Below are 26761 nucleotides of genomic sequence, written 5' to 3'. Positions count from 1 at the left end.
CCATGGGAACGGCCTTGAAAAAGGCTTAAAGGTGTCAAACAGTTTTTATTATGACAGAGGACACAGACTGCAGTGTTAAGTTCTGCATAACATAAAGTGGTGCAGCCAAGCTCATTTTAGCCCAGATCATGTGTGGCAAACATGCATCTAGAAAATGCTTTACATTCACGCTGATTTTTAGATTCAAATTGTGAAACTGATTAAGGTTACTTCAGGGATCCTCATGAAGTCATGAAAACGGAATCAGGCCGAGAATTTTACAAAAACCCATAAAAAGTGACTTGCATGGAATTAAAAGGAGCAGTCACTTTATTCAGTTCATTACGGTCTTTTTCTGTTAGCTTCTGTTAGCTTCTAATTAAAGCCGATGGGACAAATAAAACTATTGCTGCTTTTTTGTTTTATTAATCAAAAATTGTGGACAGTAAGCAAAAACATGAGTTGAGCTAATTTTTGCAAGAACTTATGTCTTTGCTTAATTTACCAGGACATCCTTGTGTTCATTATTGTGAAGGCAACAAAGACTCCTATAAAGAATTATACCAAAACAGGGTGAAACAGTAAGATGTACTTGTCATGTTTCATGATCTTGGTTTATATTCTGGTGTCTGTCATGTTTAGTTTCTGTTTAGATCATGTTTGGATTTTTGGTTTTGTCATGTTTAGTTCAGTTTGTAGTTTTCCCCCATGTGCTCTGGGTTTTCTGTTCCTGGCTCATTAGTTCACCTGGTCTAATTATTCATTCACGTCACCTGTTCCTTGTTACTCCCTCCGTGTATATATGCCCTTGGTTTTCAGTTTGCTCTTGTCAGATCCTTATATGTGGTATACTCCCTGTTGTGTGTGGTTCCCTGTCTTGAGTTTTGGGAAATTAAACCTTGTCACTTGCACCGATTCTGCCTCCTGCCTTAATTGCATGTGACTGGGTCCTCACCTCTGCCACCACATGTGACAGTACTTTGTTACATCAAATACAGGATACAAAGATACTATGAAAACACCAAAATGCATACTTATAGGAGTATAATGAATGGATCTTAATCCTAATTGCCTTCATCCATATGCACACAAAGAAGCTTTAGACTTCCAAGCTTGTCCTTGCTTTCATCTGGTCTGTTGTCTAATACAAAACTAAACTAGCAGGTATTTCTTGGTAACTTATAGGAATCTATGCCATCACATGACAACTTTTTTAAGGTTGGTGCTTTAAAAAGGGTGGACTTAAATCTAAACTTTCACAGAGCTCAGCCATCTTGTACATTCCTTGCACAAGATTAGCAGTTTTGGTGTGGTTGACCACTGGTTTGTTTCCCTGAGGTACATGGGCCTGCAAACGTCACATGACTGAATACCAGTAATGGCACTTGTTAGTAGTTTGGAACATTGTCTTATTTGGGTTTCATAATGCTCCAAATGTTTTGGTGATTATGGACACATTCACACCAGGATAGTCTTGAGGACTTGGTTCAGTTGGATGGAGAATTCAAAGTTTCACACCTTCCTTTCGTTTGGTTTTCTTTCACACTGCACTTTACTCGGGCAGGATCCATACAGTCTATGGGTGGATCAAACCGCCTTAAATATGTTATACAGTTACAACAGCTGCTCACTAGGGGGCAATACTTCTCAAAACAACAGCTGACCAAGAAGAAAGAAGAAGAAAATCTGGCCAGGGCTGAAAACGGCTCATTCACCACAAGTAAATAATGGAGTAACAATAAATGTGTGCAGTCTTTTAAAATTGTTTTGAAACTGTTAGTTGTGTGTTTTATGTAGAGCACTTTAAGCTACTTTTTGTATGAAAAGTGCTTTAATATTTGATTAGTATAAGCAACGGGAGTAGCAGTGAGTTATCCAACATGTTTCAGTAATTTGCATACTACGTAGCTTCGTTCTTCAGTCCGCTGGATGGTCTGTTTGCTTTCACACTGCATCAGACTAGGGTTCACTTGCAAGACCATCGAGACCCAGGTCAGAATTGTCTTCTTTGGTCCAAATGCACGTCCACACTACTCCAAACGGACTGGACTATCCATGGAAGCAGTCCAAAGAGCGCCCGTGTGAATATGCCCTAAAAAAATCTCAACTTCCGACTGGCCAGTTTAGCATTTGAACGCTTGAAGCCATGATGTGGTATCAGCCCCAGGATACTGAGGACCTGTGCCAGCCAGCTGTCTGTAGTTCTCCAGCACCTCTTCAATCTGAGCCTCAGCCTGGAGAAGGTGCCACAACTTTGGAAGACCTCCTGCCTGGTTCCTGTTCCTAAGAAGTCATCTCCATCTGGCCTCAGTGATTACCGTCCAGTTGCCCTTACATCACATGTGATGAAGGTGCTGGAGAGGCTGGTGTTGGCCCACCTGAGGCCGCTGGTGAAACCTTCTCTCGACCCTCTGCAGTTTGCCTACCGGCCACGTGTGGGGGTGGATGATGCTGTCATCTATCTGCTGCAGCGAGCTCACTCGCACCTGGATGGTAGTGGAGGCATTGTGAGAGTCACATTCTTTGACTTCTCCAGTGCCTTCAACACCATCCAGCCTTCTTTACTGAGTGGGAAGCTGCGGCTGATGGGTGTCGGCGGGTCCTCTGTCTCCTGGATCGCTGATTACCTGACGGACAGGCCGCAGTTTGTCCGGCTGGGCGGTGTCCTGTCTGATGTGGTGATGAGTGATGTAGGAGCCCCGCAGGGCACTGTGCTCTCTCCATTCCTGTTCACCTTATACACCACAGACTTTCAGTACAACTCAGAGTCATGTCACCTTCAGAAATTTTCTGACGACTCTGCAGTTGTTGGGTGTATAAGTGGTGGACGGGAGGAGGAGTACAGGGGGCTGGTGGACGGATTTGTGGAGTGGGCGGGTAAGAATCGCCTGCTGCTTAATGTGGACAAGACCAAAGAGATGGTGTTAGACTTCAGGAAGAAGGGATCAGCTCCACAGCCCCTCTGCATCCTGGGTAGTGATGTGGACACGGTTGAGGAATATAAATACCTGGGAGTGACTATTGATAACAGACTGAGCTGGAAGACCAACAGCACAGCTGTGTACAAGAAGGCCTGCAGCAGACTCTACTTCCTGAGGAAGCTGCGGTCGTTCAACGTGTGCAGCAAGATGCTGGAAATCTTTTACCAGTCTGTTGTGGCCGGTGCCCTGTTCTCATCTGTGGTCTGCTGGGGGGGCAGCATTGCAGCCAGTGACACCAACAGACTGAACAAACTGATCAGGAAAGCTGGCTCTGTCACTGGCTGCAGACAGGACACTTTAGAAGCAGTGATGGAGAGGAGGACACTGAACAAACTGTTATCTATCTTGGATAACCCGGACCACCCTCTCCACCCTGTGCTGGACAGACAGCGGAGCTCCTTTTCCAAAAGGCTCAGACAGCTTCGCTGTCTCAAGGACCGCTTCAGGAAATCTTTCCTGCCACACGCAATAAGACTGTTTAACTCATCATCATGGTCTCAGAGATAACAATATGAGTGACTGTTGTAACTGGTGAATCTTTGCACTGACTGGATCAACCTTGCACAGTTAAACTCCTCATCTTCACTACTAATCATTGCACTGGACTATATTATTCGCTGGCTATTCTCACTCTTACTGTGTATAGCTAAATACCTAATTGTATAAGTCTTGTAAATATTGAAATTTTTATACTGTTTTTCATTTTTTTTTGCTACCTTAAGAAGCACAACTGCTAAATGACTGTACCGCTGCAACACCTAAATTTCCCAGCTTGGGATGAATAAAGTACTTCTATTCTATACGGAATGCATTGCCTTTTGCTGGAGACTCTGGAGAGGATATGGATTGGTCATCATTCTGAAGCCTTTACAGATGTGCACGTTACACACTCCACATGCATCAGAGATTCTAGTTTTAACCTGAGCCCTGATAATAAATTGGATGCTTTCTTTTCTCTTTAGCCTAAAGATTTTCATGTTTCTATCTTCCAAAAAAAACAATTACAAATTTTGATTTGTTTTCCACACAACCTCCATTCATCTTAAATGAGTTCAGGTCCAGAGTGAGTAGCAGCAGGACTTTTGAGAACTTTTTGTTTTGTTTTGTTTTTATGTGGTAGAGTTTAAACTTGCATATGTGGATTCTGCAACAAACTGTATTCACAGACATGAGTTCTAAGAAATACTTCTGAGATCATGCTATCCTCTACAGAATTATGCATGTTTTTGATATGGAGCTGCCTGAGGACCATGGAGGCCCCACATACAGGTTTCAAAGGATTTTCTGGACTTTTAAAATGATTTAGTTGTAAATGACGAATTCCTTAAATTCTTTGTAAAACTACATTGAGAAAACTTTGTGCAGTCTTCCACAGAGAGGCAAAACCTTCCTCACTTTTTCTTCTGAATGTCTATGAAACTCATTTTATCCCAAACCGTATGACTCACCTGTTCCACCAGGTCTTTCTACACAACTTTTCCAAACTTTTTTGTATGAAATGAAGTTAACAGGTTAACTTTGGGAGCGCGGCCACAGCTCAAACACACCTCAAATCACCTGGTGAGCGTTCTTTTACTCGGTTACATCTGGCATCCTGAGATGATGTCAGGCTTCACTGAAGGAGTCTACACACTTAAATGGGAATTACTATAGACAGCAAAATAATACCTTATATTACAAAAGTAGAGTATCAACAAATCATCATCATAATAATCCATTGTAATAACAAATATGATGCAATCATGTTTCTTTTGTTTATTTAAGTTGGTGATTCTAATTATCTTAACTTCTCATATGAAATCTCTCCCGATGGCAAATTCATTTTGTAGTTTTTCTCTAAAGATACTGTACTAGACCTGAAGTATTCTCTCTCCCCAAGCATCTGTTACTGTTAGCAGAAATATGTGTGTGGGGTTGAAATGAGATGGATTCCTCTACATGTGATATGTTTCCCCAAGAAAAGCACAGCCTTGTGTTCAACTCTGTGTTGTGCTCCTCTGCCACCAATCAGGGCCACCTCAAAACTTCAACACCTAACACTTGTGTGTGTTTACTCACTCCTCCCTTAAACATTTACATACTAATCCAAACAGTTTCAGAGTGAAAACTGAATCATCTCATTCTGTTTTACATTAGCATGCGACCAAGCAGTTTGCCTCTTCACCCGAAGAGTAAAAATAAAATCCCAAAGCTTCCATAGTAATCAATCTGATGAACCCTAACAGCAGTACACTGGGAAGACAGGCAAGTAAACAACTCTAAACTCACTTGAACTGAAGTCTCATGTCCTGAGAAGTGAATCGGACATAAGTTTGTGATTCACTTATACATTTTTTCTCTTGGTTTAAAAAACTTTGTGTTTGAGAGCAGAGATAAAGGAGTATTTCTGTAAATGTAGCCCAGCTCTCATAAATATTTCATAAACCCGGTTTATTCACAATAAATGAATCTTGTCCAAACCCATGTGCTGCTCTTTATAATCCACACACCATTAGCTATGGACAGCACATGCATGCATCACATAATCCATGTTTATACAAGCAAGTGCACAGACAGAAGTCACACGTGGAAATACAAGTCTCCTGGTCTCCTTTTTAACAAGTCTCACTTTTTACTGGGTATATCCTGGTATTAAATGACTGTAATGTGTTTCCCCTGGCTGTGACGACTTGTGGACATAAACATGCTATTCTTGCTGTACCTATAATTGTTCTATTAATAACACCTATAATGTCTGAGTCTCGCTCTGCATGGAGAGGTGCAAGAGTATTTACTGTGTGCAAACACGACCTGCTTCCAGCTGCCACACGTAGTTAATCTCAGGCTACACCTAAACCCTTCACAGCCCATTTAGGTCCAGCTCTTTTAGTGCTTGGCAGTCAGAGGGCATGCTGCCACCGGTGTCCCTCGTGGTCAGGGGCGCCGCCACAGATCCGGGGCCACACCTTTCTGACGAGACGAACCATAAAGCCACGTCTGCAGACTGAGAACAGCATCACTCCACCTCTGTTTCCTCTGCCTTCAACCTGAGTTTTACACAGTTCCACGACAAGCAAACATGGCTTTCCAGGAGAAATCACTCCTCCAGGAATGATCATTTGCTTAAAAGCAGTTTAAATATCAACTTATCCTGCACTTAAGGCATTCATTCATTTTGCATTTAATGAAATATTGTTTGCAAATCATCAAATGAGCTGATACAGAATAGCTGACAAATTATCAGGCCACGATAACTGACCAGTCAGAGCAGATTAGGCTTATTAATGATGGTAGCAGCCTCTTTAAAAGCCATGTTTCCACTTAGCCATGGATGTCAAACTCCAGTCTTCGAGGACCTGCAGGTTTTAGTTGTTTCCCTGCTCGCAATAAAAAAACCGGTAATGGAAACACCTGCATTCTGAAAAAAACTCTCAAATATCGCTAAACAGTTTTTACGCTTTCATGAGGTGGTTTTCAGAAACACTTTTCTCGCATTTATGCTTCATCAGATGTGACGAAGCGGGTCACGTGACCAGTTCATTTCAAATAAAGATGGCGCAATGCAGGAGGAGACAGAAATCTTTTTTACAAATAATTAAAGAAAAATATATAATCGTAATACTTGATGACAAATAACTGCAAAATGGAGTTTTACAAAGATTTAGAAATCTCTATTCTCCTCAAAGTGGTGCCTCGCGGGATGAGATTTTACGAGTGTAACAGCTAATGCGCTAAACACCATTCAATGGAAACACCTGCAAAACACAATTGCACTTTGTCAAAATTTTAAAAACATTGCTTTTACTTTGTGAAAAACTGCAATGGAAATGCAGCTATTATGAAGAAGTTGACAAAAAGCTGTTGGATCCATTTAATTTCAATCAGTTGTTGGGGCAGGAAAATAAAAACCAACATAGCAACCCATGAGAACCAAGAGTTTGACACCCCTGCATTAAGGGGGTCAGCTCAGGTGAGATAGTTTAGTTCAACAAACCCTGATCTCTGTTGTATTTCCTGTCCCAACCGTACCCTTACCTGATCAGTTTGATATAAGCCGGATTGCAACAGATGTGTTAGCTACATAATAGCATGACATACGTCTGTTTAATTATAACAAAGAACAATGTGACACAGAAGCAATCATCCAGTTTCTGTTCTTGGCTTGTGTCTTTAAACATAAAGAAAAAATCCATATTATTTTTATACATGGCGCTGCTCTCGCTTTGTTCCGATTGCCTAGTTGCATGTGAAGTGGCTATTCTTTTTTCCAACCAATGGAAAGCAGTGTAAAATGGTTTGGGATCAGATATTCTAGCACCCTTTCCAATTTTTATCTGTGGCATCCTGTCCCGTATCGAGCCGGACACTTTGTTGGGAAAAAAGATGTTCTTATAGGAAATCTGTAGATACAAAGATACAAATAACATGCTGGTTGATTTATCATGACTAAACAAGCATTGAGCTTCAACTACAGAGTTTGTAAGAGGGTGTAAGCAGTGACAGTGGTCAGTTTGGAACACTTTTAAAAAGTATTTTTTCATATTTTGGACTCACGTTCCCTTTATTTTATTTTTGAAGCTATCAAAACTTGAATTTGTTTTAATTCATTGAGGAAATACAGAAAATAATTGGCAAAATTGCAAACTTCCAAGCAATGCTCTGCATAAAATTGGCTTGACTATGTTTTTCACATTTCAAATCAAATGAAAAAGACCAAATCTTTAGATTCTTGCTGACAAGGGGAAGCCAAGTGATAAGTACAGATGTGATCATCACTGCTGCGATGCCTTGAACCAGTGTGGAAACAATAATAAAGTTTTAACTGGTCAAAACAACATGTTGGTTTGGGTCTCTGTGCACCAGCTGCTGCTTCTCCTCAGCGGATTTATTGGCAAAACAACAAAAGAGGGCATTCTCAGGTGCTTGTGCTCTTATTAGTGGTGTTGATTACAAGGTCTGAAAAATGGACAATTACAGAAAAATGTGACCTGACAACTTTAGGCACATGTGATGTGCATATGTGACAGCAAAAGGAGAACGGGTGGAAAAGGGGAGGGTTGTAGAGTTTTTAATACAGTTATAAATCATTGTAAACAATAGTGGAAGAGGAACAACAGCCGTGTGGTTTTACAGGTATGTTTTTCCAAGACTGTTTGGTTTTTCAGAACAATGACTGGAAGTCTTCCCACACAGCCACACATACAAACATCTTGTAGTTATATTCTTGTTTGCTAAAGGTGGGAAGAGAAAGTGAAGATGAGTCCTCAGGCATCTGTCCTCATGGAGGTTTGTGGTTTCTGATGACAGGGTTCCCGGCCTGAGGACAGAAAAATCAACTCTGAGTGAAGATGACAAAAGAGAAGAAACCAAAGTATGTGGAAAATCTGAAAAAAAAAGAAAAAAATCCAACATGAAGGAATGTAAACTAAAAAAATTAAAAATACATACAAGCTGATAAAAAGTTTTGATGGACTTCTTTTTATCTTAAATTTTAAGATTTAAGGATTAAGTGTAAAAAACAAAACAAAACATGACTTTCACTTTTACCTGTTTTTCTTCATTTTTAAAGATAATTTGGCAAATAAATGAACATGTTGGCCCTAATATGAATTTATTTCAACCAAGATTGATGTGTTATCATTTTGTACTGCTTAAGTCATGGTCATCACAAGCTGGAATCCAACACAACCTTCAGAGTATAGAGTAATGCCATCCCTGCATGTTAGTGGGAGGTAAATGTAACTACTGGACCAATTCTGAATACACTGCAACCCCCAGAGCATTGAGTTTAAACATGCTACTGCTGGCAATGGGATATGTTTTAATTGGCTTGGTTTAGTGGATGTAGCCTGGCTCAAAAAAACACTAACACTCCAGATTTGGCTTAGATATTTCATAAATAAAGAATTAAGAGCATTTTTTGTAGCTATTCCCTCTGTTCATAGTGGAATTATTAAATTGCAGTGCACATGAGGTCAAGATGAGGTCTAAAAGATGAGGAGAATTTTAGAAGAAAACTACTTGTTGGATTGCTTAAATAGAAAAGCAAACCCTTGTTTGATTGGACAGGTGGTGCCCTATGCTCCACCACTATACTGGCCTGTGCAGTCTTTTATATACAGTGTATGAGTCACACCAACACATATGTGACATACATGGAAAATAAGAAACCCTTTTTTTTTTTTTTTTGGATTACAAAAACATCAAATCAAGGCCTATAAAACCAGGTCCAATGATCCTGAACTGCCTATAGAAGAAACAATGTGCCATGCTCCTCCCACCAACCCCCACACAACAATTCCAGCTAAGCGCCACACTTTTAATCATGAGCCTTTGTCAGAATGAGATTCTTAGATATATATATAGTTATTTACTCTTTAATCATTTTCTGGTTGGGTTGAGACAAAAACTTTACCTCAACAGTTAGAAAATGATCAGCATTTGAGCCTAAATACATTCTTTTTACAATGCAATCCACATGTGCAAAATAACATGTAATGAAAGTTTGCTATTAACCTGTTGGCTTTAGGCTGCAACATCACTTTATCTGATTTAAAAATCAACATTATTAGATGACATTTTTCCTCTTGCAATCAGTTGCTCCCACAACCACTAAAGGTCACATATTCTTTGAACAGAGCCACATGGACACCACATGGGCATGTTAACAGAGGAGGATAGTCTCTCCCAACCAAACTTAGCCAAAAATCTAAAGACTCAAAGGACTTGAAGAATCTTCAAACTGGCAATATGACAAAGTGAATTACTAATCAATGTTAAGTTTAGTTAGCTTGTAGATACAAGCTCCTGAAGCAAGAAATGCTGAAATGTCAAATACTGACTATATCAGAAGAGCATGAAGTAGATAAAAGGAAGTGATAGCATGAAAGCATTGTCATCTTCTCTCATTTTCTTTTTCAATGAAACTGTGTTTAACAGTTGACCTAAGAGCATATCATCATTTACATTTCAGCATGATGCAAATTAGCTTGCTAGACATCAGAAAAAGATTCATTTATCAACTTGATTATAACCAAGACTGCAACAGAAAATGTCTGACTCTGATGTCTGTCCAGCCAACAGTTAAGCTTCCTACTTCTGTCTCTATCATGTTAGCATGAAACGTCTGTCCAGACAATGTGGATCTGCAGTTTCTATAAATCATGTCAGAGCTGGTAATAAGTTTCATCATGGTTGTTTCCTGCTTGTCTCTGAGGCTATCAGCTCCTCCAAAGAAATTTCCAAACCTCTTTCAGCTCTGCGGGGACCAAAAAGAAAAAAAAAAACTGCATCATCTGCTCTCAATCAGAATAATTACCCAAAGAAATGCAGAGCAGAGCCTGTGAGAGGTGAAGGGAATGCAGCACAGAGGCTATTGGCAATCACCTCCTTCAGTCATTATTAGTCATGTCTTTGCTGCTTTGGATGACAACTCGAGCGACTTGGGAGGAAGCCATGTGCAACCAACAGATAGATATACAGACAGACAGTGAAAAGGCATGATGTGACTCCTGTGCTCAGAGACCATCAGCCCTCTCTAACAATTCTGGCAACCTGGCGGCTCCTCAGGGGACTGGCAGACATCCACCCATGAGTATTAGCCTTATGTTCTGTCTGTCAGGCTTCCTCTCATCCCCAGTTTTTAAAACACTGAACTTGTCATTTGGAAGATGTGGGTGCTTTTAGAAATCCCCAACAAACAGCTTTCACTAAAAGATTTTCCAGGAGGATGAAGTGTTTGAGGTCCTGTCAGGATTTGTGAACTCTCCCTGGACGAGGTCTTTCTGGGGCATTGTACAGTTCTGGCTTGGTTATAAAATGGCTTTTCAGCCGAAAGCTTCTCTAACTTTAATTAGACTCTGGTTACCATGAAGTATCAATTTTATGAATGTTCTGGTGACCGTATGAGTCCACAGGGGACTGGCTGCCATCCCTAGATGAATATCACTATGTTCTGAATTTCTTCCTCACCCCTCAGATGTGGACTTGTCTCGATCCAGAGATTTTGGATGATTAGATTGGTTAATTTCAACGAATCCTTTCTAACATGCAAAAGCAGAAACTTGTGCATCATAAAAGACAAATTAGTAGTTTGAAATTTAGGAGAAATTTAGTTAGTTTTCCTTTAATAAGTGCTCACAGGTTAGATATGTGAGTACCCTCAAATTGTGCAGTTTAAATTTCTCATTCGTTTGGCAGCTTGAAGCTCTTATAGGCCTAGCAAAAGAACAGATACACTTTTTAATATCATGCTTTTTGAGTTTCAGTGGTAAAAAGTGATTGATTAGTACCAGTTTTCCCATGCTGTGCAGTAAAAGCAACCTATCTGACATTGGAATAAAAATGCAAGAGTATAAAATATGACCATGTGAGAGGGGCTCTGCTTGAATCATTTTAAAAATATTCTCAGTTGGCTCTTAGACGAACAATAAAAAAACAACTTCCATTCAGGCTGTTTAGTCAGAGAGTATTGATGTTAATGTAACTGAAGCTAAAAGACACACAGTTGTATTCACACCATAAATTCATGGTAACAATCAGCTACTTCAACAAGGTGTCAGATATTTATGTTTATTAAAAACGATAAATAATTAAGGCATAGCTGTAAGTCTCCCTGCAGAAATTCTCAGAAGAATAACTGGAATTGCACTGTGTGACTGCCATGTTTTCCTGATTTGTGTGCAGTCTGTCTTGCTTGCAATGCCTAAACTCCATGTCATCACAGATGCTGGGCTACAGGCTGGCAACCAAAACAAAACAGTCTGCTCCAACCATTCGCTTAGATACATGCCACAATTTACATCAAGACACAGATGCAAAAACTATGAATTGGTTGTTAATCTGAAAAATAGATTTTCTTTGCTGCCTCTCCCTGTTTAGGGGAACTTATTGTGTATTCATTCAAATCCTGGTCCATTGTCGCCATTATTGTCCTGGCCAAACCAAAGAGGGAAACTGTACAGTGGAACCTTTTTGGAACCTAACCTCTGTTCTTTGAGGAGCATTTTGCATTAAATGTTTTTTTTGCACAAATACTTTGATCTGTAAGAGTCAAAGTATAATGAAGAGACTGTGGTACCCAGACAATATCAGGGTTTTGTGAAACTTCTGGCTGGATGACAGCTCCTGCAGGGGCCGGCAGCTGCACCCAGAAGAATATTGGCTCTGTTTGTGGATGCATTTTATATCAGTCCTGTGATCTGCACCATATTATCATCAAATACTCAAAAACAAAAAGGCTCATTAAAGAACTGGAGGGTCAGAGAATTAAGACTTAAGAATAAGAATGTCCTTCATTTTTAATCACATATTTGATTAAATTGTTTTTAATCAAGCCTTTTAGTGATATAACTTCTTAAATGTTAGGATTTTCTGAGTATGTAAGAGTTTCATTCTTCCAATAAAATGCAGTGTAAATACCTCTGGGGAGATTATATGGTCAAGAAATTGATGGGGAATCTTTAAAGTAATGAAAACAGTGACAACCCTGGATTACACACATCAACCTGTCACACAAACCTTTCAGTTACAAAATCCACAAATCCCCTTTAAGTAAAAATAAATAAATAAATGACAAAACAACTTTAAGGTAGACCTCTTGCAGTTTTTATTTATTTATTTCCCTGGTTTAATCATATATTTTTTTTACTTAATGATCTTTAATGTTTTTATATCCCTCTAATGTTTTGTCACACATATTTTGAGGATTTGTAATTTTCATTTTTTCCAGATGTGGTATGTTTTTTCCCGGTTTTTAACCATTTTATGTTGTGGTTCATGTCCCTGCTCTGGTGTGTGGCTGTGGTGGGTATGCCTCTGTTTACCTGGCAAATGGATCTTCACCTTAGCTGTAATCAGCAGCATTTATACCTGCTTGGCCTTCCAGTCATCACCAGATTGTTGGTTTACCCAGTGGAAACAGCACTTGGCCATTTCTACTTTTAGTTTGTCCGTGATTTCCCTCAGCCTTCGTCTAATCATTGTTTGTTTGCTGCTCTCGGGAACCCAGACCTGCCTGCTTTACATGTCATCACTCCTCTGCTCATCTCCGGCCCGTTTTTTCCTGCCACTGGATTACATTATACCTTGTTCACTTATACTCAGCTCTGTGTCCGTACTTGGACCCTGGTATCACCGTAAACCAGTGGTTCTCAAACTGGGGGGCATGACAACATGATACGGGGGGCCATGGGATTGGGAAAATGTTGCAGACAAACTAATGTTTTGACAACTTGGGCTCCTGGAAACAGTCTGAACCACACTCCAGACCACTTGGTGGCAGTAATGCACCAATTCGTTTTTGCAAGCCAACAAAAAAATATAAAGAAGAAGACGAAGAGTAACTGCAGACCAGAGATCAGGGTTTACTGAATGCATAGAAGGGAGAGAAGAAAGCGAGAGAGATGGAGAAACAGGTAACTGGGATGAACTGGAATGACTCTGCTGAGCCATTGTAATTTTTGTATTTTTTTATTTTTTTTGCCAATGATTTTTAAGCTAGGAGCTCTAATGACATAATTGTACCTATCTCTCCATAGTAAAGAATCCTTTAAAATATTCCTGGATCCAGGGGGTAATATTGATCACCTCCAAAATGTAATCACTTGTTACTTATTCCATTTATTAGGTTTCCTGAAAATTTGATCAAAATCTGTCCATAACTTTTTAAGTTATGTTGCTAAAAGACAGACATACATGACCTCCGCCTTGAATAAGCTTTTATTTGAAAACTGACAATTCCTGTTGAGGACTGGTAACTTTTCCTGATGAATATTAGCACTAATGAAGCTTAAATATCAAATCCCTAAGGTTTTGTCACGTCTCCTACCAAAAGATCCAAAAGACTGAGCAGAGACATTCTGAACCACTTTTGGGCTGAAATGATAACAAATCAAATGTGATCTATTAAGCATTTTTTCATACAAAAAGCAGCACAAAATAAATCTGAGCCAAACAAAACATACCTGGTTAAAGAGCTCCTCATAAAAAATGTTGGACTTCTCGACCTGTGAATCCAGATCTGCCCTTTGCTCTTCATCCCATGATGTTAGGCTGTTTTGAATTAAAATCAGGTTTAACATGTATCATACAGAGAATACGTTAAGCAGGAAAATGAAGAACATTATTTATATTGTTGAACTGATGCAGGTATTCTCAACAATATCTTTTGTAGCAGGGTAACGTAGTGACTTTGGGTTTAATAAGACAGATGGATCTGTTGGCATGCGCCCACCTGTCGCAGCCCTCTGTGGTTGGTAGGGGACGGAGGAGGGTCTGCTTTAAACTGCCATCATGTAGCTCTTTTTCTTTCCCAACCCTCCGCTCCTCCATCAGACAGTCTTTGAACCTGTGAAACCCAATAACACAGCTTTTCTTTATGCACAGCAACATGTGGAGCCAACTAAACCTCTATCCCCTCCAAACTTCATAAAGAATTTTTCTTGCAGAATGCAATGAAATGTGTATATATATATATTTTTTTGTTGTTGTTGTTTGTGCCTAATTTAGATTAACACAATTTACTACCAAGAAACAGGTTAATAAGATGTAATAATAAAGTAATAACAAGCTTTGACTCTAATTGTATTACCAATAGAAAGCTATTATCAGTCTCATTCTTGATTCTAATCTGCGTTTATAAATTTATATGTGATAGGTCACATATTTTAAAAAAAAAAGTTCCAGCTAATGCAGGCAAGCCACTTTGGTATCACTTTTGCTTTGTGGCATGGTATGCTCCCTTGAAATGCTCGAAACTGCACCAAAATGGCTGTTGGATTATTCTTGAAGTTGCTCTTAGAGAATGTTTTATTACCAATCCTTGTTCCTGACAGATGTGCGAGGAAGCCAACTCGTTTAGATAAGAAGCAACCCCACACACAGTAGTCTCAGGGTGCTTCAATGTTGGCCCAACACAGCACTCGTGCTAGAATTCACCTTTTCTTCATCTGACAATTGATTTTCCAGATGTCCCATATAGATGGAGGGATGCCTCATCAGCGACTATAACTGTATATCAGTCTTCTGCTGCCCAGTCCTTGTACTTTCTGCAGAAATTCAGTCTGTCTTTGATGTTTTTCCTGGAGAAAAGCAGCTTGTTTGCTGCCCTTTTAGACACTGAGCCATCATCCAAAGGTTTTATCAACATTACATGCAGAAGCACTCACACCTGACTGTTCAAGCTCTGTGCTGATGGAAACCCAACTCACTCCCAACTACAAAAAATTATGAAAATCCTGATACTTGGTGGATATTCTTGGGTGTCCCAAAGCCTTCTTTACTGCAGCAAATCCAGTATACAGTTCTTTCAGCTGGAACACCCTAAGCAGTTATGTTTTTCCCCATGCAAGATCATTTGATGGTTGCATAGATTAGTAAAATATACCATCAATCAAACTGGCTTGGACAGTAGTATCAGTTTTTGTATGTGCACATCAGATTTAAAAAGTAATCAAGCCAATTAAATCCTTTTCATACAATGACAGATTGGACTCAGTTTAACTGAGTGCTTGACATTTCTTTAGATGTCTTGTCCTTTAAATCTGCATTAGTCACTTTATTTGAAAGTGCCAAATGTGAACATGTTACGCTTATTTAATACACATTTAAGAACAAGTTCACATGTAGCACACAGAGAAAGCCAAGCTCTTTCTGCAACCCAAGAGAGAGGAAAAATATCCAAGAGCAGACGTTTTGAGAGAGCAGAGAATGTGTCTGAGTGTGAGGGAAAGAGACCAAGTCTGAGTGCAGAGTTTTAAAAGGAAGAACAATATATTTGAAAGCAAGAGGGACTTTCTGAGTGTGAGAGCAGAGTTTTGAGAGAGAGCAAGATGGTATTTGAGTGTAAAAACCAGAAATCTTGCTCTTAAAGCAAAGAATTGTGCTCTTGATTAAAGATAGAAAAATACCCCCATAGGATCCCAGTCAGACAGGATTTGGTTCAGAAGCTCAATTTTAGTAAGTCTGAATGAAGAGGGTCAACATTGTGCATACCGACTCTTTTCCAGTAGGATACAATAGAAATATGTTGATATGTTCTTTAAAAAAATTGTGAAGCAGCAAACTTTGACGCACAAAATTTGAGACACCACCAAAACTTTTGCCAGCACTGTACTTAATATAAAACCCTTCTTCCTTCAAGCTGGAATAAAAATGCTTCAAATAGTTGGTTAATTTTGGCATTTGTCAGTGTAAATATATACCAACTGGCAAATTTATTTATTTTATTTTATCTCATCTATCTTCCTGATTTAATATCCTCTATAACTGTTTTGTATAATTTAATGATTTTTTGCGACCTTTTATCCGTCTTTAGCATTTCCTCAAGTAAATTTCTGGGATTTTATTTGTGCTATACAAATAAATTCTGATTGACTAATTGACCAATAAAGTTCCTGTGTGGAAATCATAAGGTGTTTTTAGTTTGTTTGTTTTTTGGGCTACATTATACCCACCTCTTGACACAACACATCCAGTAGCGTTGTTGCTGACAAAGCCACTCAAACTGCTCTGCTGTCTCCTGCAGTTTCTTCAGACTTCCCTCATTTTCCTGCTGCAGTTCTCTTACCTCAAGCAAACAAAAGAAAGAAAAAAAACAGGCAGATGACATCACTTTATTTCCTCCTGAAACCAGGATGTGATCAAGACAACAAAATCAGGAAACGGTGATTGTGGTGTGTAAATACAGATTAGAGTAACGACTCATCATTCGGACAGATGAGTGAGTTCAGGCTTATAATAAACGTTTTCTCATTAAGTTCTCATTGATACTGCAGTCTGCTCTGTTCTCTTGGCCTTGTGCACATGTCTTAAAGGAAAGATAAAAAGTAAAAATAGATTATTTGCTTGTTGATGGACTAGTTGAAGCACAGGCCAACAAGGGAGTCTTTAAAGATAATTCCTCTGACAAAACAGGGGAATTATCCACAAATACCCAAACCTATTACACACTAATACAAACCTTATGACAACAAAATCTGAACTAAAACAGACTTGGTTTAAATTTGAACCATAAGCTCTTATGTATGAGTTAATAATGTGTTATTCCTGGTTTTAACTGGCATTCTTCCCTATTGAGATAAATTAGCCTGAAGCATAAAAATCATTTAACTGTACTCCTGATTGTAAGCGCTGTAAGTGTGTGATAATGACATCTGCTGGACAAAAACGGCATTGCACCCACAGGGCAACATTGTTGTCAGAGGTATAATATATAAACTATTCTCTAGATACTCAACTGAAAGTCCTGAATTAGTTTTGCTCTCAGTTTTCTAAAATTTTGATCAGGAAATCTGTATGTATCTCCTATCTAATCCTTCTTTTTAATCTTGAATCTGACTGTATCTGTATTATGTTGAAATCAAGGGCAATCCATCTGCCTCAGAGAATAATTCTGAATTACTCAAGCTGGATGTTTGGCCTCAGCGTCCTGCCAGAGATTGTGTTACATTATCAGTACGAGTCTAAAACATTCACACACTCCACAACTTTCTTTTGTTATCCTGTGACTCTGCATGTTACTTCCATTTTTCTTGTTAAAGTGTTGTTTGAGTCAGAAGTTGTGTGGCATACAGTTGAAGCTTCTCATTGAGTAATCATGTTTAAATAATATTTAGTTTACAGGCCAAAAAACAGCACACTTCTGCCCCCTTTTGGCCTGCAGTGTAGCAGTTGAGGTGATTCAATTTTCTGAAGTTTTGGTGTTTAAACCTTTTGGTTTCTAAATTTAAGATGGTTTTATATTTTCCTTTAATCATATTTTTATACATTTATTATTTTATGTTCCCTGTATATGGTGTATTATATTTATGACTGGTGGCCTGAACCGCTGAATTTCTTGGACAGGACTCATCTCTGAGGTTTTATTTACTGGTTTTAATTACAATTCTCTCTAGTCTCTTTTTGTTTTTCTTTTTGCTCCTCCATGACTTAACATAAGTTATTAATTTAATATTTAATAAATTATTAATATTAATGAGTTATTGACACACTAAATGGTGGCCATACACATAATCGCTTTTGAACTTATGAAAAAAAAATCCTGCTGACCTCCCAGTTAAAATATTTGGACTACTGGTTAAAACTGTACATTAAAATTACAGTAAGAGTCCAGACTATCCAAACTAAAGATTTACTAAAGATCTTAGTTTTTCACCTCAGCTCACAGCTTGTTTCTACAAATTGATTTAATTCTTCGTTATAAAATTGAACTGCATTAATGTTCTGTTTTTTATTTGTTCTTAGCACACCTGCGTATCGCTGCTGTCGGGCACCAACCTCCTATGTCCAAAACTTTTTGTAATAATTGGACTAATGTCATCAAACTTGGTATTGTGTTTTACATCATATATCTTTGGTTAAATATTTGTAAAACTACAGACGGACATAAAGGGTGACCAATAGTGCTGATTTATGAAGGAAAAAAAAATCATGAATTTTGGACATAGGAGGTTTGTGCCTGACAGCAACGCTATGTATGAGGTGAACTTTGGGATGTTTCTGAGTAAAAAGGTGCTAAATAAGTATGCTTTCCTTCCAATGTATAATAAAGACCAGAGTAGCATTTAAAGAGCAGGAGTGTGAGCTGTTTAGGACTGCTCCTCTGAAAAAGAAAATTCTCTTTGGTTTCTTTGATAGTGTGCATGCTAACGTTCCAGTTCAAAACAGCCCGTATGTTGGTATCCAGTTGCTGACATGTGCGGTAAAGCAATGAGCAGTTGTCATGAAACGCTCCAGGAATAAACACAAAGTTGTGAAGTGCAGATTCTCAGCCTGGAGATGCTGTAGGGCAATAATGGCTCCATGAATGTACATAACGGATGTCAGCGTGTTGTTTTAGGTGAACATTCAGAAAATTAGCATATGGATTGACAAACGTTATGTGCTCCTTCAGAGATGTTTTATCCGTGGCACAGCATGTTTAAAGTTTTTTAGGATCAATTTTCAAACCTGAACATTATGTTGTTTTGTTTTGTTTTTCATCATGCAGATACAGTTTTAATCTCAACTCACAGAGTTAAACTTTGACCCCTCACCTCTTTGCTATGAGCTTTGCGGAGCTCCCTCAGCTCCTCTCTGAGGCTCCTGTTGGTGTCTTGTAGTTCCTCAAGCTCCAGCATCTTACTGTTTATGACAAATGGGGGAAAGATATTTTTTATCCGTTTGTCGTCTTACCATTCCCCATGCTTTTACCATTTGCAGATAGACAAATGAATCAGCTACACAGAAAATTCCATGCATATGTCTATTTACATTTATTCACTCACCAGTAACTAAAAAGAAAATGGACTTCAAATATTTTACAACAGATGTAAGATATTGACAGTATTGTGTAATATTCTTTTTGTGTGACTGCCAGACTTTAGTTAGTAAGAAAATATAAAATATTATTCAAAATAACAGTTCTTTTCATTCATGAGATTTTTATTTTTAATCCTCAAAGATAATAACACATGTTGGTGTTGATAATAAATGAAAAGCAGATTTAAATAATACATTTGTGCAGATGCAAAGTTCTCTTTTATCTGAACTCTTGAAGTCCTAATGTGATGACAAACTAACTGTAATCCAAAGCTCTGTGGGGAATTAAAGGAAGCAGAATGAGGGACAACTGGCTTTTTCTGCTGACTTTAAAGTGCAGGTCCAAGTTTGATGTTTTTGTTCAGTCTCGGGTTGGAGACTATTTTCTTTTTTGTGGGTTTGCAAAGCAGCTGATGACAGCTCCTGTAGGTATGGGTTCACTAGAGATGGTGATCAAAGGTAAATAATTTTGATGTTTCTTTTCTTTTTCTGTCTGCAGCCTTGTCTGGGTTCATGCTAATTTTTGTTCCATTTGAACAGCTGGGAAGAACATGAAGGAATGTGTTTGAATCAGACCATCAACAATTCAGGATCTCAAGTAACAGCAGGAGAAATTATGTTACTGGAACGCTAAGTACTTTAAAAAAAAGACAACTCGACTTCTTATCTGGTTTCTTTGTCTCGATTCATGCACTCAGGATTGCCATGACCTGAATGACTGAGAATCTTCACGGACGGGTTAATGCAACTGTTTCTGAGATATACTGAGCCCTGGCAGCTCTTTGTCTGAGAGCAATTAAAGTTTAAAAGTTGTTTATAAATTGCAAAAGTCTGTGGAATAATATTACCACTGCTATACAACAATTGATAAATACCAAAATAGTACTCAGTAAACAAACCCCTTCACAAAAAAAAGTGGAAAATTTTTAAAATGCAATAAAACTTATTTGTAATTTGTCAATTTTTCAGCCTTTAATAAATACAAGTAAAAATACATTAATTTTAACATTTTCATTGAGAACATTGAATGTCAAAAGTTGGAATACAGGCATGTTAACCACTGTGTGTCATCAACTGCCTTTTAATGGCACTTTTTAAGGTTTGGGAACTAAAGTTCCTAAATGATACAATTTTCAGAGAAACCTTTCTAGCTTAATACAAGATCTCAGCTTCTCAGCAGTCCTTGTTTTTTGTTATCTGATTTGCCTTTTCATGATGCTCCATTCATTTTCTATAGTAGACATGCTTTAAAGTACGTGGACTGTAGACAGGCCAGTCAAGCACACACACCTTGTGTATGAAGACATGCAGTTGGAAGTTGTGTAAAATGAGGTTTGACATTGTACTTTTGAAATAGCCACAGACCTAAATTCCAACAGCCACCTGTGAATCAATGCTATCTTTACACATATGAAATCATCTATACCATGGACACTGACGCACACTCATACCACCACAGATGCTGGTTTTGCAGCTTTCTCTGACAGCTGCCTGGTTTGTATTTGGCATCTCAAACTAAATATCAGATTATCCCAAAACCATCTGAAATGCAGCCTTATCTGACCACAGAACCCAAGTCCACTGTCATTTCAACCCATCTGAGATGAGTGTGTGTCCAGAGAACTTTCTGTTTCTGCACAGAGCTGATATAGGACTTCTTTCATGTGTCCATGTGTGGACTTTCTGAATAAAATAGTCTCCCCAGGTCCTCCTTAGCCCATGTAGTTGATCATGACAGCAGGATGTTTTTTCACGCTGTGCCATCTGGGGGATCAAATTTCCCCAAATCCCAAAAGTCTTTTAATATATTGCTATATAGATGTTTAGAAGCCGATTGTTTTGTAGGGTTTTTATGTTTGTTTTTTTGTTTTGTTTTTGTGTTTTTTTGCAATCTTGCTCTGGGAAATCTTATATTGGAGCTTACTGATGTCTGTGACAGTATTTCTGATATAAAAATGGTGAGCCCCAATTCATCCTTGCTTGGAAAGACTGTGATGGATTCTCTAATGGTCCCCGCTATAATTTTGGTCTCACTTTTTAATATTGACCATTTCTAAACATGAAGGCTACTGAGTCTTGAGTTACATAAACTATTGGATCCACTGTGGGCCTACCTGCGCAGCTCTGCCTGGAGGCTCTCTGCCACTACAGCTTTCTGCTGGGCCTCAGCATGCAGCTCTGCCTTGAGGCTGTCTGCCACTGCAGCCCGATGCTGGGCCTCAGCATGCAGCTGCTCCACCAGGCCCTGCAGCTGAACTTCAGAGCTCTGGAGACACAGCAACTCGGAGCTAACCTGCTGCAGCAGCTCTGCGTCCCGAGAGCTCTCCTCCACCAGCAGGACCACACGCTGCTGTAGCAAGCCCACCAGGTCCTACAAGACATATTAACAGAAATGTATATTCAGGACATTTTCCTGAAAGATGTCCTGGACAAAGTATTGTTACTACAAACAAAGAAATTCATATAAACACACATAAACTTACTAGCTCAAACCTGAAAATGAGTCAAAACTCTTTGGGGGTGTCACTCTCCAAACGTCTAGATACCGCTAAAGTTTAAAGAACATTGGGATCTTCATAGCCTAAAATAATTTCCACTGGCTAGCTTGCTTCTTTCTGGCGCCCTACTGTAGGTTTAACTGACAAAAGACATGACATTTTATACCATCCTACATGTAAAATAAACTGACTGAATCCACTGCTATATCAACTGAAAGTAGCCCTAGCCGACTAGTTAGCTTAAGAACATGCTAAGCTAAAAATAAAATAATAATAAATTTTAAAAAAAAGTGCAGAGTGCAGATTTTACCTTAGCTTTTTTTATATTTATCAGGAATATCACTTTGAATGAAGACATATTGAAAATTAGTATTGTACACTTACGAAGAGAGAAAAAATAGCTAATATTAAGATGAAGCATATGCTAATAGTTTAACAGTGCCATCTCTGGTTTCAGCTGCATCCGACCAACTCATCAAATATTTACATTAAAGGAATTTATTAGTGTATTACACTTGTTTTAAATTATTTAAAGATATTGTTTTTTGGGGGGTTTTTTTGTTTGTTTTGTTTGTTATTTTTTTGTTTTTTTTATTGTCAGACACCGGTATGATCATTTTCTGTGGGACTCCCAGGAATCATGTTGAAGCCACCTGCTGCTGGTGGATCCTGCTGATGAGCTGGTCCTGGTTCATCCTGAGCTCAATGTTCAGCTGCTCCTGTTGGAGGAGTCGAGTGGTCACAGCTTCCAGATCATTCTGCAGTTTCCTCTCCCTCTCTCTGGACACCAGAAATTCTCTGTCCAGTACTCCTGCAGTCACCCAAAGACCAAATTACAGTCAGGTTGGACAGTCACACATAATCTTCATATTTATGTCTTAAATTAATGGGGATCCATTACAACACATTTCAGATTGATTATATATATGGTCTGTAAATGGCACTCAGGACCTTTAATTATTTGGTTGTTTATGACCTGTTATTAGGATCTGTGTCTAATATTACTATTAAAAAATACATATTTATACATTTAAAAATGTACTTCTATTAAACATCATCGTGCTTATTTTACAAAGATGCTCTCTCTTAAAATAGCTTGGTTTAGAAAAAGTTGAAAATGGTGAGTCTATTGGGTCAGTGTCTTCAAACCATCCCATAGTCCAAACTCGCAAATGATTAGTGATATATTAATAAAGGCAGAAGTAGAAATCCTCATGTAAAAAGTGGAATTTATAACACTAAATGAGTCCTATTTGATACAAGTGAGTGAATGAATGAATGAATGAATGAATGAATGAATGAATGAATGAATGGTTTATTTTAGTTACAATCTACAAAACTTGAAATATATGCATTCAACTGACAAAGATTTATTATACATACTTGCACTAAACATTACTGAAAAAAGGAACAGGCTGGAGCCGAGGCTTATTTTTGTCTATCCTGTACAATCCATAAAATAACCCAGAATATCAGTAATACAAAGAGAAGAAAAAATAACAGAACAAGACTTAATGTAAATTCAAATCATTACTAAATACATTACATAACTCCCAAATATCCTTCCCTCCAATATATGTATTGATATAAAACCAGTCCTTAAAGACTTATTGCCAAACTAGTTGCCCCCATTGGTCATGCAAATGATGACCAAAAGAAGTTAAAGAGGGTTGTGGACAGTGTAATGTTTTAGACTCTTTTCTAGCATGTAAAACAATCTGACAATCTGTGAGTGTTTTTTTGTTTGTTTGTTTTTCTTTTCTTTTCTTTCATTTTAGTCTACAACAGGACACGGAGGCCAATTATCCAGCTTGAGTAATTTGAAACTATTTTAGGCATCACAAATCAAGAGCAAGGGGTTGTGTAGTAGATGGATTGCCCTTGAACATATTACAGATAGTCAAATTCAGTATTAAAAGGAAGGATTAGATAGATGACACACAAGAGACTAAATATATAATCTTCTATTAATCTTCTATTAATCCCTTTGTCAAAAATATTAGAAAACTGAGAGCAAAAATAATGCAGGACTTTTCTTTCAATATCTACCGTATAGATTATGTGTTAGGCCTCAGAAGACGATTTTTGTGGTTGCAATGTCATTTTTGTCCAACAGATGTCATGATGTGACGCTTTGTTCAAAGCTGTCAAGTTTGTAGCCACCTCTTCAAGTCAAGAGTACAGTTAGATGTTATTTTCACACCATTTCAGGCTAATTTATCTCCATGGTATGGAGCAGTTAAAAACAGGAATAAAAGAAATATTAACTCATACATAAAAGTTGTTTTACTTCAAGTCCTGATGACTGTGTAAATATGAAGACAGAATAAGTACACTTTTGCATGGCCAATTTTACCTAGTTTCACTTTAAGTTGTGATCACTGAATCAAACTACAGAATATATATTATATCAGGCAATACACAATTAATGATTTAACAATTAAAACAAGGCTTCAAATTTAGCATGTAGCAAGCATGTTAATCATAGTATTTCATTTTACAACATGAAACTAGTTTTAAATGTGATTACATGAAAATCCCAGCAAACTGGAGGAGTATAAACTCTTCAAAACTTTTTGATGATCACCAAGGAATTACTAATAAATCACATTAAGGTGAATGTAGTGAATGTGATTGAATGTGGTGTTGAATTCTGTTATGTTCAAACACGTCTGTTGAATAAAAACTACAATAAAACAGGCAAACAGGCAATGTGTGTAAGGGGTAAAGGGGAATTTTCACCCATTTTCATCGTAAAAGTCTTGACCTTCAGCACTTACCTTTATCATGAGTCAGGCGGGTGCATTTGGCGGTCAGGTACTGGATCTGACTGTAGTCTTCGTCCCTATGCGCTCGGAAAAACCTCCTCATGCTCCTGTGTGTCTGAACTGCTCCCTCGAATCTAAAACCTCCTTCCCATGATCCTCAGGGACAGGGCGTGTGTGTGTGTTTGCGTGGTCAGAGAGGACACAGTGTGCACATTTCACACAATATTTAACTTCTCCAACAGATGAAGGTCTTAAAGAGGACTCATACCTGGAGCAGGTACACAGGGCAAGTTTAAGCATTAATCCAAGTGTCTGTTGTCATAACATGGAAGTGAGGAGCGCTGCTGCTGTGTGCTTTGTTGTCATTTGGTCCGCTGCTTGCATAAAGAATGAAGATACGGTATTACTTGTTTTATTCCGAAATTATAGACTTGATCTGACATTACATGCAAATACTGTGCTGAAAGTGTCCCCTGAGGCTGCGAGAGAGCAGAAGGAGGTGGGCAAGTTGTGTCTTGCAGGAGGCTTTGCAGCAGCAGCCTCAGGTTAGAGTTTGGAGATAAATACCAATGAACACTTAAACATTTTGTATCACTTATTGTGTTTCTCAGTGTCTTTTCCCTTTTTGTTTGTTAGTAGTTGTATCATCAAAACTCAAATCCACTTCAAAACATGTCTAACATATTTGGTCTCTCAAGAGTAAAAAAATATTCTAATCAAATCCTACCTGTGATCAGATCATTCAAAGGAAAAGTTGAATGTTTTGGGATTAGATCACCAGTGGGTGACTGCAGCCTTTTTTCTATTTACCCTTACAGAGTTACTGAGTGGGGTGTGGGAGTTTGACCATTCAGTCTACATGTTTCTGTGGATCTGGAGGAAGTTTACAACCTTTGCCCCAGGAAGATTTCTGTTAGGGTTATTACAGAAGGGGGTTACCACCATTGTTGCAGAGTATTAGATGCTTGTCTATTCACAGGAAGAGCTGTACGCATCCTTGGTACAAAATCAGACTCATTTATGATGCATGCTGGACTCCACAAGGCTGGTCATTATCACTTATCCTGTTAGTGGTCTTGGACACAATGTCAAGCTATATAATCAGGGAAAATGTCTGGCTTGGGGGCCTCAGGGTTTCATCAGAGGTATCCCCACTGCTGAGTGTGAAGTTCCCATTTCTTTGTGCCAAATGTAATAATCTAAGTCTCTAATCAAAGATTTTTAATCTTCAAATCTGAAGAACTTGAAAAGGTTGAGCCAAGCTGCTGATGTACCTGCTTCTGTCATTTTCTGCCAGTAGAGGGAGACAAACTTCTTAAAGATAAATCTGCTTCTTAGTTTTTCATCATACTTTTAAACACTGGCATTCATCTTCAGTTAGGTTTTAATTCAGGAATTTTTACATAAAGTCTTCTTTTGTTTAAAAAACATTTGCCTTATCAGGATAATAATCAGTATCACAGTATAAATAGAGATAAAAACTCATCCTGCAGGATTGAAGGATGTAGCTAAAATAAAGGGTAAAATACATCTTGCTTTATCAGAATTCTCCTTTTTACAATCACAGATTAACATGTGGTGTGAATTGTCTCATACTGCAAACTTCAAAGAAGCCACTCTGGATATGGTCAAGCAACAGAAAATTGTACATTTTTTAAAGAAATACTACACACGACCATAAAACTGACTATCTTCTGACTAGTTTTGATAGCACACTGACATTTATCATCTACATTCCACATTCCTGGAACTATCGTTTCAGGAACCATCATTCCAGGAATGTGCAGCATCCTGAGGATAATAAACCACACACTCCACTACCTTTTTCTTTTTTTTTTCCAGCCCTGGGCATCTTGTGACAGCTGTGTTTCAATTCAAGGTATCACACACCATCAACTGGATATCAACAAACTAGCCATTTTGGATGTGCACCATGACTGGTTCACCCTGGAGGACATCAGAAGAATCAAGAAAAAGACAGAAAGTGACATAGCAAGAGATAAAACAAGAGTCAATGTTCAAGTGACGGGCTGGAGAGAGACCAAAGACAGGAAGCAAGACAAATGCCCAATGAGCCTTCGTTAGGGGGCTCCAGTGAGGAAATCTGTCAAGGTTTAGTAGTACCGCTTTAAGAGCAGAATTTGAGCTATTTTCTAAATCAAAATGCCAGTGTTTCATTTCTATAGATTGCTGCTTTTCTTCGTTATTTTAGATTAAACATCGTTGGGTTTTCGAGAATTAAAGAGACTTTTTTTCA

The 26761-nt window shown here is 38.4% G+C and overlaps 1 protein-coding gene across 1 annotated transcript; it reads right to left on the bottom strand.

Annotated features, from left to right (window-relative positions):
* Nucleotides 1-7991: 7991 nt before the first annotated feature.
* Nucleotides 7992-24876, bottom strand: LOC121642709 (zinc finger protein 853). Its single transcript, XM_041989569.1, has 8 exons — nt 24517-24876; nt 22390-22547; nt 21353-21609; nt 18974-19061; nt 16394-16506; nt 14173-14286; nt 13904-13991; nt 7992-8256 (listed from the first exon to the last, which is right to left on the bottom strand). Exons 1-8 carry the CDS (start codon nt 24605-24607, stop codon nt 8218-8220), a joined length of 948 nt encoding a protein of 315 aa, XP_041845503.1. The 5' UTR covers nt 24608-24876; the 3' UTR covers nt 7992-8217.
* Between the last annotated feature and the right edge of the window lie 1885 nt (nt 24877-26761).

Source organism: Melanotaenia boesemani, chromosome 7 (assembly GCF_017639745.1).
Source record: "Melanotaenia boesemani isolate fMelBoe1 chromosome 7, fMelBoe1.pri, whole genome shotgun sequence".
NCBI lineage: Eukaryota > Metazoa > Chordata > Actinopteri > Atheriniformes > Melanotaeniidae > Melanotaenia > Melanotaenia boesemani.
The sequence above is the reverse complement of the archived record's forward strand: the minus strand, read 5'-3'. Positions and strand labels throughout refer to the sequence as shown.

What these genes read in the sequence shown, in the direction of transcription:
- LOC121642709 (XM_041989569.1), bottom strand. Translation starts at nt 24,607, where the DNA reads ATGAGGAGGTTTTTCCGAGCGCATAGGGACGAAGACTACAGTCAGATC. An exon ending in CCGCCTGACTCATGATAAAG is followed by an intron (nt 22,548 to 24,516) that starts GTAAGTGCTGAA and finishes GGGTGACTGCAG; the next exon opens with GAGTACTGGACAGAGAATTT. An exon ending in ACCACAGAGGGCTGCGACAG is followed by an intron (nt 13,992 to 14,172) that starts GTGGGCGCATGC and finishes AATTCAAAACAG; the next exon opens with CCTAACATCATGGGATGAAG.